Source organism: Pogona vitticeps, chromosome 3 (genome assembly GCF_051106095.1).
Source record: "Pogona vitticeps strain Pit_001003342236 chromosome 3, PviZW2.1, whole genome shotgun sequence".
Classification (NCBI taxonomy): Eukaryota; Metazoa; Chordata; class Lepidosauria; order Squamata; family Agamidae; genus Pogona; species Pogona vitticeps.
In genome coordinates, this window is record NC_135785.1 from 245,237,993 (window position 1) to 245,254,359 (window position 16,367).

Consider the following 16,367-nt stretch of genomic DNA (forward strand, 5'->3'; position numbering starts at 1 on the left):
GCTTCCGGCGGCCATTTTGGAGCCACCAAACAGCTGCTCCGCGGGCATCCCTTTGTGAAGATCGGTAAGCGAAACGCTTACCGATCATCGCAAAGCGAATTTTGCCCATAGGGGCCATCGGTATGCGATCGCATTTGCAATCGCAAATACCTCATTGCTACGCGATTTCGTTGTTCTACGGTGCGCTCGTTGAGCGAGGCACCACTGTATAAATATGTGCATCTATATATCACATTCCGGAGCCAGCACTGCCTTACACCATTGATCCATCAAGTCCAGTACTGTCAACACAGCCTGGCCGAGGCTCCCAGTGCAAGGAAACCATTTTTCTAGCCATGGCTGAAAGTGTCAGAGACTGTGTGTGCAAAGTTCTGCATGCAAATCAGCTGCTTTACTACTGAGTCAGAGCTCCTGCTTTAGACAACTTACCCGCTGGGCTCTCTCTTTCAGCTCTTGATCCTGAGCCAAGAAAGACTGCATCTTCTTCTGAATGTCTACGAGCTTCTCAGGGTTGATTCTAGGAGAATGGAAAAAGAGGGAACAAAACCAATCATATATATTTATTTCAGTCTTCTCCTAAAAGAGTACAAAGCCCTATGTAGATTCCCACCTGCTCTTTTGCATTATTTTCCCCTTATATTGTTCTAAAAGGAATAAAAGCTACTGTCCTTCTGAATAAGATTTCAGCTGAAATTATGTCAGGCATGGAGCCTGTTCTCTTGAAATGAATAATGCAAGCAAAGAAAACCGAAGCCGGGCCCTTTTATCCAGAGTACAATTTAGGCTGGAAGAGACAACCATTTTCCTAAGTAAAATTACACAATTAACATTCAACTGCTTCTTGAGCTTATAAAAGGTGGGAAACTGAGCTCACACTGACAAGGGGGGAAAAATATACAGCAACAGTCCTTCACACTGATGATGTATCTCTCCTGTGAAAACTGTAAGTGGGCAATTTAGGCAGGCTTGAAGGCCAAATTTTTGCCTCCAGCATCATGCCCTGAAATGTCATAAAATGTGCTTAAATTTAAAAAAAAAAAAATCAAAACCACAGATAACTGGACTTCAACGTCTGGTTAACAGAGAGAATGCCACCAACATACCCTCTGTAAAGCCTATGGCTCATGGAAACCTCCAGGAGCAGAAAACAAAAATTATTCCCTCAAAATATATATATATAAGGCTCTGGGGAGCATGGGTAGTTTGTATGGTTCCAATAAAAATGCTAAGCTCACACTTAGCTCTGATATAAGGCATGCTTAGGTATAGCCACATATATTAACATTTAAACAAGATTCTTCTTGGAAAATTCCACAGTCTGGGACAAATTGATGGACCTATGAATTGGCCAATTGGTAGAATACACTGGATTTTAGCAAAACGGAATAGAAATCCATCAACAGCACAGAGAGAGTAATGCTTGCCACCACAAGATTATAAGATAGACCTATGATACATCTGTGTCAACAGCAAAATGTCTTCTCATAGCTTTATAAGCAGTCTTTTTTTCCCATAGCTGTTCTTGATTTTTTTAGCACTCATAGTGAAATGTAAGGGTCTTAGTGACAGCAATGCACTGCCTATTGTACACAGAGTTGCTATCTGGCATTCCCTTAATCAATGCAAAAAGAAGTCTCCTCAAACTATTCAGGAAGAGGATGAGTTGGAAGCAACTAAGAGATCTAGCCCAAAGGACTTCAGACACCCAGACTTCTGCCCCTTTACCTCCCTGCAGCCACAGAGGACTTTCAGTAAACCAGACAGTGAAGGCTTTCAGGCTCAAAGAACCTTTCTAGGTTGCAATTCTAGCCTTAATACAGCCAGCTGATGCCACAGACCAAAATGGACATACTAGGCCTCATAATTTCTAGTCCACACCTCAGTCTGGATGAGTCATATACTAAATATCCATACTATATGGATATTCAAGCTGGATATTGCTTTAACTTCCACATCTCTCTCTCTCACACACACACACACCACATTTTGGGATTCTGTATGAAAGCACCACACCATATCAAACTACTATAGCAATACAGTGTAGATACTTTTGCAGACTCTCTTGCCTTCAGTTGGCTTTGCCTTCCTAATCTACCACAGTCAGAATTTGACCACCAGCTGGCTTCTGACTACGTTGAACCTCTTTGAACATAAGCTGGAACCTGGCTTCCAGCTTCATTTTGTCCCCAAACTTTGTCTCTGACAGCTGCTTGAATGTGGGCCATTTGTAGACCTATCTGTAACCCTCCCCTCATGAGCTCCTTGGCAAAAGCACAGAGTGCATGTGTAATTAAGTTAGAAGAAACAGAAGCAGTCTATTGAGACATGGAAATCAGAAAACTAAACTCGAGAAAGATCTCTCTCTTCAGGCACAGATTTCTATATAAATCAAGAGTTCTGCTTTGGGCAGCTCTGTTATTTACTGGAGTATGTTTTCAGCTGGAGAACTGGGAGAAAGCCAAACCACAATAAAACTGAACAAGGTTAAATTTAATGAATGCAAGCAAAAGGAGCAAAGACACACACACAGAGAGAAGAGGAGAGATTATTGGCTAGCCTATTCAGAAGGTTCCATGTATAAACAAACCAAGAAAAAAATCAATAATGTGATGTTCTATCTGGAATAGCCAACACCATTTTTAGATTTTTATCATTTGAATTATAGTTGCTAAGGCCTGGGAAGTCATAATACCATTCTATTCACTCATTCACATAACCCAATTGGAATGCTGCTCTGTCTTCTGGGCATTCAGTATCTCCAAACAATATCAGCAACCTGGGAGAGATTCAGAAGAGAGGTCCAAGGCCACACAAAAGCTGCAATGTGAATCCTATGAGCTTTTCAAAGAAATATGTACGGGTAACCTACAGAAGAGGAAACATCATTGATCAGTGGGGGGGGGGGGGGGGGCTAGAGAAGTAAAGATACCAATATCCTTTTCAGTATTCGAAAAAAAGTATCAGAAAGAAAGAAGGAGAGGAAAATTTAATTACCTTATATGCTCTGGATAAGTCATCTAATAAGAAGTCACAGGATTAAATCCTGCTGCTTAACATAGTAAGGTGCAACTAGAGGAGGTCTATTGAAACAGTGGAACTTACAGAGTTGATTCATCAAATTCCCACTGATTCAATGGGCCTTACCGTAGTTGCAATTAACTACATTAAGGAACAGGATTTCAATCAGCTATCAGCCTCCTAGAATTGTGTTCTCCTAGACTAGCTGACATTTGCCCGCCAACACTACTTTATACACCGCAAGCCTGCAAGTTCAGCCCCATCCTTAGGCAGCACGAAGAAGCTAATTTGAGGTGTCAGAAAAAGGCAACAAACTCTTTTCCGTGTATAAGATGCTCCCATGTATAAGACACCCCCTACTTTTCTAATCCAAAATTAAGAAATCTAAGTGGGGCTTAGCAAGCGTAGGGGGAAAGGGATCAAAGCGCTGCAGTATTGTTTGATCCCTGCTGTCCCCTCCACTTTTTTTTGTTCTCTCCTCAGCTTACATCTGTGTATAAGACGACCTTCAATTTTTAATCTAAAGATTTTAGACAAAAGTATAGTCATACACGGAAAAATACGGCACCTTTGTCACGTGCCCTGATCTAGATACAAGAACATTTTTGAAGGATTTTTGTTTACTACAACCAACAAAATACTAAACTTGCCCAAACTCCAAACCCTACTAGCTGTTTTTCATTCTTGAGCAATGGAAAGGGCAAAATAGTGAATGCAGTAAAATAGCTGTAACTGAAGATTTGGATGTGCTACTTCAAGGTGCAGAAACAGCTTGCTGTGGCTCATTAGATCCACTACAAAAATGAGCTCTTTTCTACAATAAGCCATGAAGCTGCTGTTTAAATGACCTCTGCAAGCCATTATATCCCTTTAAGGGGGAGAAAAGGACCATTTACAAGGATTTGCAAGCTTACTGCATCCTCACTTTACCACCCGTGATTTGAAACAGTATTGTAAACAGCATTACTGGAAGCCACCAGCTACTTCAGCAGCGCATACAGACCAATTTCAGCACCTATTGAGTGACTGAGATATTAGACACCACATGCTAATTAGATAAGGTATAAAATTGTAGTCATTATGCACGAGAAAAGAAAGGAGACTGCTAGCGCACTCAACCGATTCATCCTCAGAGGAAAAGGGCTAAAGTGCTAATACTTCAGACTTAATATGGCGGTACGGCCGTTTCAGATTTAAATTCTGTCACTCTCTAGTTGTACATTTAGGGCAGTATTTCCCAAACATCTTGCAAACCCTTTTGTCCCCAATTGAAACTAGAAGCATACTTGTGGCAAGGGGGCATTTTGTCCCAGCCCTTGAACTCAGTCCTGCATTTACAAACATCCACTCCCGCCAAACAGAGGAGGAGGTGGAGGCAAAATTCTTTAGAAAATGTTCGTGTAGGTGAGGTTCCTCTTGGTTGCAGCAAGATCAGGGAGTTCCTTCCTTTTGTCTAAACGGCTCTTTCTGGATGAAAATTAACTTTAATGGGCAAAACAACTCACCTACAGCCCTCTTTTAGAAGACAGTCATCATCTCATAGATCAGCTCCCAGTTAGGCACGGCTTTACCCTTACACCCCAAATATTTATCCTTTAGAGTGAGCAAAGTAAGAAGCTTCAGAGCAACCTATGCCCTGATAATGCTGTGTTGATCTTGGACAAGTCCTCCAGAAATACATTTTCCATTCAAAGATTTTAGATTCAATCCCTTATGGAGGGCCAGGAAACATGGAGAGTCAGTTACAGTCAGTGTAGACAACACTGAGATAAAAGGACCAGTGGTCTAACTCTGTACATGGCAGCTTCCTGACTTTTTCCTAAATGGATGAGACAAGCCCAAGGCAAAAATGCTTAAAGCAAAACAACATTTTGTGGGTGAGTAATTCTGCTATGCTGGTAGAACCAGAACACTCTAGTCACACCTAATACTGCAAAGGGGGAAATATTCAGTCCATAGATAACAACGATAAGAAACAGAAAGGGTCAGATCAGCTGAGTTATGCAAGAGATGCAGCAGGTACCCTCCTCCATGGACATGGTCTTCAGGATCACAGCAACCTTGAATATAATTCACTTCTTACTACAGACCAGCAGTTTCGACAGCACATGCTACAACTCTATCCTATAACATTCAGGGATCTGTAGTTTATTGAGGTACCTAACATTTTCTACTAGGGAGCCCTAGCTCATTCCCATGAACCATAGCAGAGAATTCAAAGCACCTCTCCAAACAATAAATCTCAGAATTCCATGCAACAGAGACATCACAGTTAAAACAATATTCAACTGTTGTAGTTTATATTTACAGCCTTCCCAGAAGAGTGGCAAAGTTGTCATAGTGCTGCAGCAGGACTGAATTGATCCTTATTCAACTATCACATTCATACTGTGCAATTTGGGGCAAACCACTCTCACAACTTAAACTATCTCACAAGATTGTTGGAAATGAACACAGCTACAGGGAAGAATTACATATGCTGCCTTGAACTCCCTCAGGAAAAAAGCAAGATATAAACATAACAAATGGGTAATCATGCATCCAGGAGTTGAGACATTGAGTGGTGAAGAGCTGAAAGAAAAAGGGGAATCAACTTTATTATGTGAAAGGTTCAAAAGTATTTACTTGATCTTGTTGACAGGAACTTTCTTCTGTTCCAGCTGCTGAATCATGCCATTCTCCTCTGAAGGGACCAGTACAAGCAAAGCCTCTCCACCTTCTTTGTACCTGTGCAAAGAATACATATGTGGGAGAAAGGAATAATGTTTACAATGAGATTTTCACCCGGATAGGTAAATACAAACAGCCATTCTGTGGGCTAACCCAGTAAGCATTAATGTGCAAGGATGCTATTCTTTTTAAATACAAGTATCAACTTCAAAAGGGAGACTTCCGTCCAAGACTACAGCAGCAAACAAAAGAATTAAAAGCCCGATAACGATCACAGACATCCTTATGCTCTTTGCATTTTTAAAAATCTGCACATCAAGTGCAGAGATGCACTTAACTGCACATCTAACTGTGGCCCTTAGTAAGACTGATCAACTGATCATTTAGTTTACCTCCTCATGGTTCTGATACAGATCTAAACATTTGGCACAAAGTATACTCTACTGGTGGACGTGGTGGTGCTGCAGGTTAAACCGCAAAGCCTCTGGGCTGCAAGATCAGCAGTTCGAATCCACGCAACGGAGTGAGTTCCCGTCGCTTGTACCAGCTCCTGCCAACCTAGCAGTTCGAAATCATATAAAAATGCAAGTAGAAAAATAGGTACCACCATGGTGGGAAGGTAACGGCATTCCTTGTCTAGTCGTGCTGACCACGTGACCACAGAAACTGTCTACGGAGAAACGCTGGCTCTATGGCTTGGAGATGGGGATGAGCACCGTCTCCTAGAGTTGGACACGACTGGACATTTGTCAAGGGGAACCTTTACCTATAATTTACTGACAGAAATACGATGTCCTTCTATCTGAAATCTATCCTGTACATGCAGCAGAATGAGATAGTAGAATCCTGAGGTTCAACAAAATGGTTTGCATCAGTTCAAACTATAGATAGGAAAAGGCAGCATGGATTTGATTAAATCAAACTGATTTGAATAATGATTTAAATCACAACTAAAATTTTAAAAATAAGAATTTTGGAAAATTAATATTTTTTAAAATTGTGGGTTTTTCAAATCAATCTGGTCTTTAAAAATCATTGATTTTTATCCACCCTTGGGAAAGGCAGTATTTTCGGATGCTTCCCTGGGTAAAATATTTCCTCAATTTAAGAATACAGACATACCAAGAAAGTCAAAGTGGCAGAATAATTTGTGTTCAACTAGGACTGGAGAAACCCAGTTCAGATCTCCACTTGGCTATCAGGTTCAGTTGATGACCCTGTGACCAATCACTCTTTCTTAACCTAACCCTAGTTGAAGAGATACTCATAGGAATAAAGGCTCTCTATGCTGCTCTTTCTTTTTTTTTTTAGCAAATGTTGGATATAAAAATATCAAATAGCAGCTCTGTTTCTGTCAAGTTCACAGTTTCCACACGCTGACTGAGTACTGACAAAGACACCTGAAATGGCTCAGACTGGAAGGTAGACACTTTTTGCTTCAAAAGCAACAAAGAAAAGTTATAAAAAAGAAACCACCAATTTTCTTTAGAACATGTTACTAACAGTTGGCCCTCTTAGTCTGGCTCAGAATTCCCCTCTGTTCCTCCTGAAATCTGAAATTGTTTTCATAATACCAAACCCCTCTTAATCCCCTCTTGCCATTCACTGTCACACAAACTGAGGTTTATGATGCTAACATTGATTATGCCAACTTCTGCAAGGCAAGCAGGATGGAACCTCATGAAGTTTGCTTGCTACTACAACTCCCATCTACACCAGGGCCACTATTCTAGTGATTTTAAGCATACACCTACACTATAGTGACAGCAGTGTTAATTGTGCCATTAGGGAGCCTCATGACACAGTGATTAAACTGCAGTACTGCAGTCAAGACTCTGCTCATGACCTGAATTCAATCCTGACAGCTTAGGTAGCAGGCTCAGGTTGACTCAGCGTTCCGTTTTTCCAAAATCGGTAAACTGAGTACTCAGCTAGCGTGGAAGAGGGGTCAATGTGTAGCCTGCAGAATGGAACTGTAAACTGCCTAGAATACTATGGGGCAGTATATAAGCAGCACACTTTGCTTTTCATCAAATAACTTCAAGCATCATTTCATAAATTGCTGGTACAGCAAAGAACCAAAATTTACTGTCACATATCTATGACTGAGCAAACAGCACATTCTAGCTCAGTCCACAACTTTTAAATATGGACACAATTGACTATGGCTCTGCAGAGCATTTAACAACATTACATCACAATCGACTTAAGTATTCCATTCACATTCTAAAAATAATGGGCTACCTCTTATTCAAACCCCAATTGGTCTACTCCATCTGAAACTAAAATTCATCTTACTCTGTGTAAAACTGAAGAAAAACATTCAAATGCTTTGCGGACAAGCACACACACCCCCCACTATATAGTTTAGTACAGGTGAATTTACAAATATTAGTTTGTTCCTCTGAAATGCATTTTAGATTTACACTAAAGATGCAGAGGTTTACACGGATTATTTTTAAAGTATAAAGGTAATTTTAGAAATAATATTTTAATATGGCCTTTAAAACATGAATGCTACCAACTGCTGTCCTCTAGTGGCATTCTGCTCTACTATATAAAATACAATCAAAATAGGCTTCATCGACTAAAATGACCCACATGAGCAAAACAAACTTAAGATTTGAAAAAACCTATATGGTTTTTATTTTTAAACAATATTCTTTCATGAAGATGCTCCAGTTCTACTTTTCTACGGTTATTATTCCTTGACTGAAACAGAGGTCAACATAATGTTAATGGTAACTTGTCTGGAGAGAAAATGTTCCCTAAGATTGAATATTTATAAGAACCCAGCAGCAACCTTTTTGCAGGATTTTATTTTTAAACCATATTTGGTATTCTCTACTTCTTTAAAGTGTCATAATTTAACCTCATCATTTGCTATCATTTGATAAGACAAAATGATTCTACAGTTACTGAAGTTATGAGACTGCTTCTCCAATTTAGAGGTCAGTGAGTTAATTTGAAAGATAAAACAAGCATGGATACATTTTTGAAAAGTATAAATTTTCAATTCTGCCATTTCGAACTAATTTAGTTAGTGGCTTTTTTTAGTGAGGAGTTTTGGTTATAGACAAGAACACTGGGAATCACTCTAGATATATAATCAAATGTCACAACAAATCATAGTTAAGGATATCAAATCATAATTTTCAATTGACTAACATACTAGGATCAGAAGTCGTGGTCTAACAATTTTGAAAACCACATTTGGGAGTTGGTTTAGATGATGTCCAGATTGACAGATAGGGCATGCACCTTAAATTTTTCAGATTTATTTTAAAACATTTTTATCCCACCTTTATATTTCAGTAACTACAAAAACATTTTATTCTTGAAGGCTTTCACAGCCAGGATCTGATGGTTGTTGTGGGCTTTTCGGGCTCTTTGGCCGTGTTCTGAAGAGCCCGAAAAACCCACAACAACTATCACAAAAACATTTCTTTAAAAAGTACTGTGACATCTTTCAGACTATCATATTTATTGCAGTGTGAGCTTTTGTTATTTGCAATCCACTTCTTCAGGCACAGATATTGCCGTTGCTCTGCCTCTGAGCTGCTCTGCCTTAAGATACCCAAATGAACTCTCGAAGCTGACCAAGATAATGGGATACAGTAGCAGATGTGCAGTTCCTAACCCAAATCTAACACCACGGGAACTAAAGCAATAGTTGCGATTCTTAACTACGTTTAGTGTGAACTATCTGTAGGTGCAATGTCTGAATCAAGCAAACAGTCAAGGCCATAAAATCTGAAAACATTTGTTGCAACCTCTCTTCATAGAAGTGTATTACCAACACTGTTCAATCTCAAAATGCTCATAATACTCCTTATTCTCTACTTTCTATTTTAATCAAATTTCCACATGGATCATTTGATTTCAGATTTAAAATGGCAGTAGTCCATCCAATTTTAACTACAGATAACACATAGATTCTTAATTAATATATGTATTTAATTTAGCTTTCATTCTCTCCAGTTACACACTCTCACAGTCCATGAAATTTTAGAATTAGTTTAATTTTAATGTATTTTAAAGCTTACGTTTCTACCTTGGTCTCTAATTTCCACTGTCTTTTAAGACCTAAATCCAACTGTTAGTCCTGATTACTATAAATCTACTTAATGAACGGGAGACTGTTATGTTCAACATTTCTGTAAACTCTATTGATTCAGTGTGTCTACTTTAGTTGGTACTAACAATTGGATTTAAGCATAATGCCTATAGACTGAACACTGGGGTTTGTTTGAAAGCAGAACCAAAAATATAAATAAATAAAGACTTGTAATTTATTTGCAACACAAGCAGATACATAGAAAAATATAATAGATTTTTTTCAGTTGCTAATGACTTTTAAGGTCTGATTTAAAGCACTGGTCACCAACAACAACAGCACCATTGAAAAATAATGTTAAAAAAGAAGCTGCAATTCTTTGATATGTCTCTGCTTTCAATAAGATGAAAAATGAATTACATGATCAATAAATTTCATGCATTAGAACAGTCTCAGGCCATGTCTATCTAACGTGTAACGCCCAAGTAGCAAAACTTTATTTGATGCAGATAGACAAGTAAATAGTGAAGCTTCTTGTTTTTATTAAACATTCTCTTTAAAAACAAGGCAACAAAAATCTCAGACATACTGCAAGGATGTCTTTTTTTAAAAAAACCCTCTCCTTACCCTAGCTTTCTAAGTCTCTAGAGACTTCTTGCTGTCACTCTGCTCGGCTCTCACACACACTAAAAGCTCAATAAATTAAATATGAGATTCTCTATTTCCCAACAAAACCATAGAGTGCATCAGAAATGGTTTGGATCTTACATATTCCCCCGATCAAAATCTAATTATTTCAATAAAATTCGCAGTAACACTTAATGACAAATATTCTATTTGTATGCAAAGAGATACCTAAAAAAAGGACCACTGGATGATATGAAGATAGATATTGCAGCATTACAGAACCTACGCAAGCATGAAATCTGATCAATATTCAGGATGGCAGACTCAGGGTTCCTATTAAGGGGCAATGTATGCATGGAATAAATCTTTCAAAATCCAAACAAAATATACTCCAGATTGCTACCAATATATTCTAGCCATTATCCAGTTACATCATTACACTAGCACCCATGATGTCAAACTCACAGAAACCTAGTTCTAGTCAATATTCAAGGAAGGAATCCAGCTGTTTCCAGTGCACAAATGGGTCACTAGACAACTGAAAAAGCCATGGAATGACACACTGTTTTCCTCTACTAGCCTAACACTGAACTTAGGCCAACATTAAAGGAGACATTATGTGCACACCAGCGTATTAGATATAATGCATGGCATACCGGCATAACAAGAAATAGGACATTGCATTTAATTTAAGCTTTACCAACCAGACATCCTCCAAATATGTTGGCTTACAAATCCCAGAATATTCAGTCTGCATGCCTCCAGGACACATGATGGGATTTGTAATCTAAAGAAATGGTGTGAGCCCAAAATATCTGAAGAGTACAGGTTTGAAAGAAGATGATCCAATGCAATATAAAATTATGGACTTTTTTTCTACTCACTACTAACCATGTTGTTTTAAAGCAGTGGTGTCCAACCTTGGCCCGCCAGATGTTCTTGGACTTCAACTCCCAGAAATCCTGGCCAGCAGAGGTGGTGGTGAAGGCTTCTGGGAGCTGTAGTCTAAGAACATCTGGAGGGCCAAGGTTGGACACCACTGTTTTAAAGGTTCAACAATTAACCTGAGGTAACTGAGAAATATACCTTGCTGTTCTCCCAACTCTGTGTATGTAAGTATTCGCATCCTCTGGACAGTCAAGCTGAATGACCCAGTTCACAGCAGGGAAATCTGTGGAAGGGGCAGAGAAGGGATAAGTTTTTGAACTCATTAAAGTAAATCAATACTGTACTTAGGTTTTTCATCTGGCCAGTACAATTCGCTGCCAATTCTATATACATCTGATCTATTTTACAGTCTCCATGTTCAAAGAAACTGCTCACAAAGTAAAATTAATCATAAATACAAGCTTCATCTATTTGTCAGAGGGAACAAAAATTAATAGCATCCTCATTTGCTAAGTAATGATAGTGAAATGGGGCGCAATTTTACACTAGATATGGAAAGACAGATAATGTGCATTTTACAAATTTGAAGGCAATGAATTCATGATTTAACCTAGAGGGTTCAATCATCCTACCGTTTAAAGAACTATCTTTAACCCAAATGTGCACATTGAGACAACTTTTAAAAAAATCTAGCATTTTATTTTTACCCTAAGCCAAATTTATCTGTACTTCCTGCTTTTTCTATGCTTCCTTTCTATTTATCACTGAGCTGGCTGGATAGGCATCAATGGTTTAGGCATCTGGCTGTGGAGCCAGAGGTTGAGAGTTTGATTCCCCGCTGTGCCTCCTGAAACTAGAGCAAGATAAACAGTCCCAGGATGCCCCCAGAAGAAGGGAAAGGTAAACCACTTTTGCCTATTCTCTTCCTAGAAAACCTTGAATAGGATCACCATAATTCAGGCTTAATGGCATCTGATTATCATTTCTCTTTATCACAGGCCACATTTATTTCCATAGCATTCTTGCATTTGCACAACTGACCTTAAGCATACAGTCTACTACACTTAAGATTAACAATTTTGAAAAACCTCCCTTATCATTTTCTTCTTTTTTCCCCCTTTCTTTTCCCATAGACAACATGGAAAAGTTGTAAAAGGTGCATTTACATATAAGTCAACAGCTTTAAGGAAACACAGAATGTAAACAACTTGAGCAGGGAAGAAAAGCTTACCATAACCCAGCCATTCTCAACTTTGACAATGAATTATAGCTCCGACGATCCCCAACTATGGGCCATGCTGGCTAAAAATGGTAAGAACATTAGTCTCATAATATCTAGGGACCCAAGTCTGGGAAAGGCTAAGCATGTGAATTTAAACATTATATCATACAATGGTGCCTCGCTTAACGAGTGCCTCGCTGAGCGATGAAATCGCTTAACGAGGGGCTCTGGGCCATCGCTGGAGCATTCGCTCAGCGATGGCCCCTATGACGTTTTTTCGCTTTGCGATATTCGCTAAGCGATTCGCTTAGCGAATATCGCATAACGAAGCGGGGGGAGAACAGCTGATCGGCAGTTCCAAAATGGCCGCCGGAAGGTCCGCGCCGCATTTTCGCGCCCTGCCCTCGCTTACCGAGGGCGCGAAAATGGCGGCGCTATGGAAGAACATCGCTTAACGGTGAGTTTTAAAGCCATAGGAACACATTGAATGAAGTTCAATGCGTTTCTATGGCTTTTTAAATTCCGTTTAGCGATGTTTCGCTATAGCGAAGGTTAATCCGGAACGGATTAACCTCGCTATGCGAGGCACCACGGTATTGGGAAACCCTTTTGCCCTGGACTATAACTTGCGTAATCCCTTGCCACTGGCCATCTTGGCAAGAATTTCAGGGAGTAGTAGTCAAATATATCCACCAAGTTGAGGTTTCCCTTCCTGCTTTATATGAACACACAGCAATTTAAGACTGCTTACCCAGACCCCGAGCAGCAAGATCAGTAGCAAAGAGAACAGCTGATTTCTTGTGCACAAAATCATGGTAGACTTCCATTCTTTTCATCTGCTGCTGTTTGCCATGAAGAGCCAGTATGGGAAGGCCAGGCCGAAGGCGACAGAATATTCTAAACAAGTACTGGACCTAGAAAACAGTTACAATTTAGAGTGTTAAGTTCTGCAGAGGAAAACGTGTCCTTCTGATTTGACTGTATGATGCTGCCACATCTACAGTTTCTTCTTGTTGAAATGGGGATTGGGGAATGTCACCCTTTGGCAGTGCTTCCCAACCTCGAATATCCAGGTGTTCCTGGACAACAACTCTCAGAAAACCTGGCCAGCACAGTTAGCGGTGAAGGCTTCTCGGAGTTTTAATCCAAAGACATCTGGGGACCCAAGGTTGGGAAACTGACATAAGGAATATCTGCGCTTTCAAATTTACTGCTATATCATTTATTGCCATATGCCAGGCCAGTGAAAGGTAAGACCACTAACAGTAAGGATTTGATCCTGGATGAACATGACTGATGGCAAAAGGACTTCTTTCTTATTAGATTGAAATGCTTTGCTACTCATCCAAGTAGCTTCTTCAGCCTGGCAAGAGTTGGTAGGGGACCCCCTGATATATCCTCCATTGGTTTCACTTCTCCCTGGTCTGAAGAGGCTCATTAGATGGACAAAGAACTGGGGGTGAGTGAAAATCCCACTTCTGCGGTCCTTCTCCACCCAGTTCTCATGGGTCGTTAACAGTTGTTAACAGTGGTCTTTCTGGTGTGTGTGATTCTGATTTTTCTAGGGACAGATGAAAGGACACCATGATAAATAAACAGGTTGTATCAAAGGTCTTCACCCCTGTTGAGTGAGGGATATTCTATATGCACATGCACAGCTTCTCCCTGACCCCTCTTTTCAAACCACCTATCTTCTCAGTCCAAAATGAGTACATCTTGGCCATCAAATGAGTGTCCTTTGCCCTTCAAATGAAGAAACACTGCTAATTGTAGTCCTGAGCCATTGCCCCTCCTGTGCTGGGCCTTCATCCTGTTTAGTGGCTGTTTGGTTAGAGTTCCTTGGACAGTCTAGTTTGTGGCAGTGAGGAAGCTATTCTTCTTTACCACCACTGCATGTGCACAGAGCTGGGTTATTGCAGTATGTTCTACATGAAGCTGCCTTTGAAAAGTGTTTGGAAACTTCACCTGGTTCAAAACGCTGCAGCCGACTGGAGCTGGTTACAGAGAGCATGTAACTCCCTGATTACGATAACTTCACTGACTGCCAGTGTCCTTCCAGGCTTAATACCAAGTGCTGGTTATCACCTATAAAGTTCTATACAGCTTGGGTCACCCCATAGAAGCCTACTTGGCTTTTAAGAAATTCTAGGGAGGCTCTCCTCGATTCCATCACCTCCACGATCTCATTTGGCAAAGACACAAGAGAGGGCCTTCTCAAAGGTTGCTCCCAGGCTTTGGAATGGGCTGCCTCAAGAAGCCAGGTTGCCCCCTCAACCTTCCATCATCTGTCAAAGACCTTCCTATTCAGGCAGGCTGTTAAGCAATTAAGTGGGGGTCCAGGGAACACTCTGTTTAGGAAACACAGCTTCTTATGTGTTTTTAAAAACAGTTTTTAATCTTGATTAATGTTTAATTATTTTCTTTTAATATAGTTTATATAGCATTTTAAACTTATTGTTGCACAGTTTTAATTATTGTGACCCTCCTAGGATCCCCTGGGGGAGGGGGAGAAAGGTGGCACATAAATAATATAAATAAATATTCTGAGGCCTTCTCCAAGAGATTATCCTGCAGAAATTATTGCTGAAAACATTTTAGCCATTGGCAAATTTTACAAGAGATTCTTGCATTTCTCTTTGTACAGAGATTTCTGCACACAGGTATTAAAATATTAATAGGCAGGAATGCATCAAGCACTTTAACAAGTGCTTGATGCATTCCTGCCTATTATTTTGATACCTGTATCAAAATATTACGTATCCCTTCAAAGCATCACGAGACATATCTTTCTCATGCATGAAGCACCAACATTACGACCATTTCCAATCTCAGAGTCCTAACAGCAAGTCTTTTTACCACCTCTTATGTTGGGTTTTTCTGTTGTATTGTTTTCATTCATAGGCAAACATAATATTTATAAATACAGAAATACCTCTTTACAGCTTGCAAAAAACACAATGCTCTTCTTATTCAGGTGACTTCTCAAGAAGGAGTACAACATATTGATTTTCTGATGCAGTTCACAGACAATATAGTTCTGTTCCAAGGTCGCTGGAGTACTTTAAAAAAAGGTGCATGATAAGCAGATGATAAATGATAACAGCATATAAAATTACTAAATATTTGCCATTTTTTAATATGACAACAATAAGCTCACATCCCAGCTTTTCAGAAATGGTGTTCAAGGTATAATAAATAATAAAATAAAAAATTCTTAACAACATAAAAAGAACAAATGATTGAAAATTCTCTGCCAGCTCTTCCTTATCTGAGGCACTGGAACAAAAGGGCCCGACTAAATTCAACCAATCTGTTCTCTACCTGGAATCATTGCAACAATGAAAAACCTTGATACCCAGATGGATTTTGATATGACTAGAAATGATAGTTTGATTTCACTCAGAAATCAGTCCTAAATAGCATAAATGCCAACCACGATGAACACAAACTTATGGTTTTTGCTACAGGGCTATAACATTCTGTGGGAAACTGGGTAGGCATCAGATTCTCTGACCCATCAGGATTCTCAAAAAGGACAGAAGATGTAACCAGGAGCAATTTGCCACTGCAACTAACCAATAAAATTCCACTCCATGGAAATTTATTTATCCTAGTGAATAAGTGAACCTAAAATCTATCTTCACAATCTATTTACAAAACATTTCTGCACAAGAAGCTACTACCTACTGTTGGAATCTGCCTTGATAGTCTGCTCTGACTGGCAAAAAACTCTCTAGGTTTCAAATGAATGTATTTTACTGTTTAATCAGAGGTGCTAGAGGCTGAACTTTGGAGTTTTTTGCATGCTAAACAGGTGCCTTTGCAGAGTTATAGCAGAAAGCAACATCACCACCCACGGTTTACAAAACAAAATTAACAAGGATG

At 39.5% G+C, this 16,367-nt stretch overlaps 1 protein-coding gene across 1 annotated transcript in view; it reads right to left on the reverse strand.

The window, feature by feature from the left end:
- Positions 1 to 16,367, reverse strand: part of DDX10 (DEAD-box helicase 10) — a 211,789-nt gene that overhangs the window by 177,125 nt on the left and 18,297 nt on the right. The window contains exons 7-11 of the mRNA XM_020803162.3: positions 15,415 to 15,541; positions 13,234 to 13,396; positions 11,459 to 11,543; positions 5,644 to 5,745; positions 430 to 517 (exon numbers count right to left, since the gene is read on the reverse strand). Of these exons, the coding sequence (XP_020658821.3) occupies positions 430 to 517; positions 5,644 to 5,745; positions 11,459 to 11,543; positions 13,234 to 13,396; positions 15,415 to 15,541 (565 nt within the window). The remainder of the gene's footprint in view (positions 1 to 429; positions 518 to 5,643; positions 5,746 to 11,458; positions 11,544 to 13,233; positions 13,397 to 15,414; positions 15,542 to 16,367) is intronic.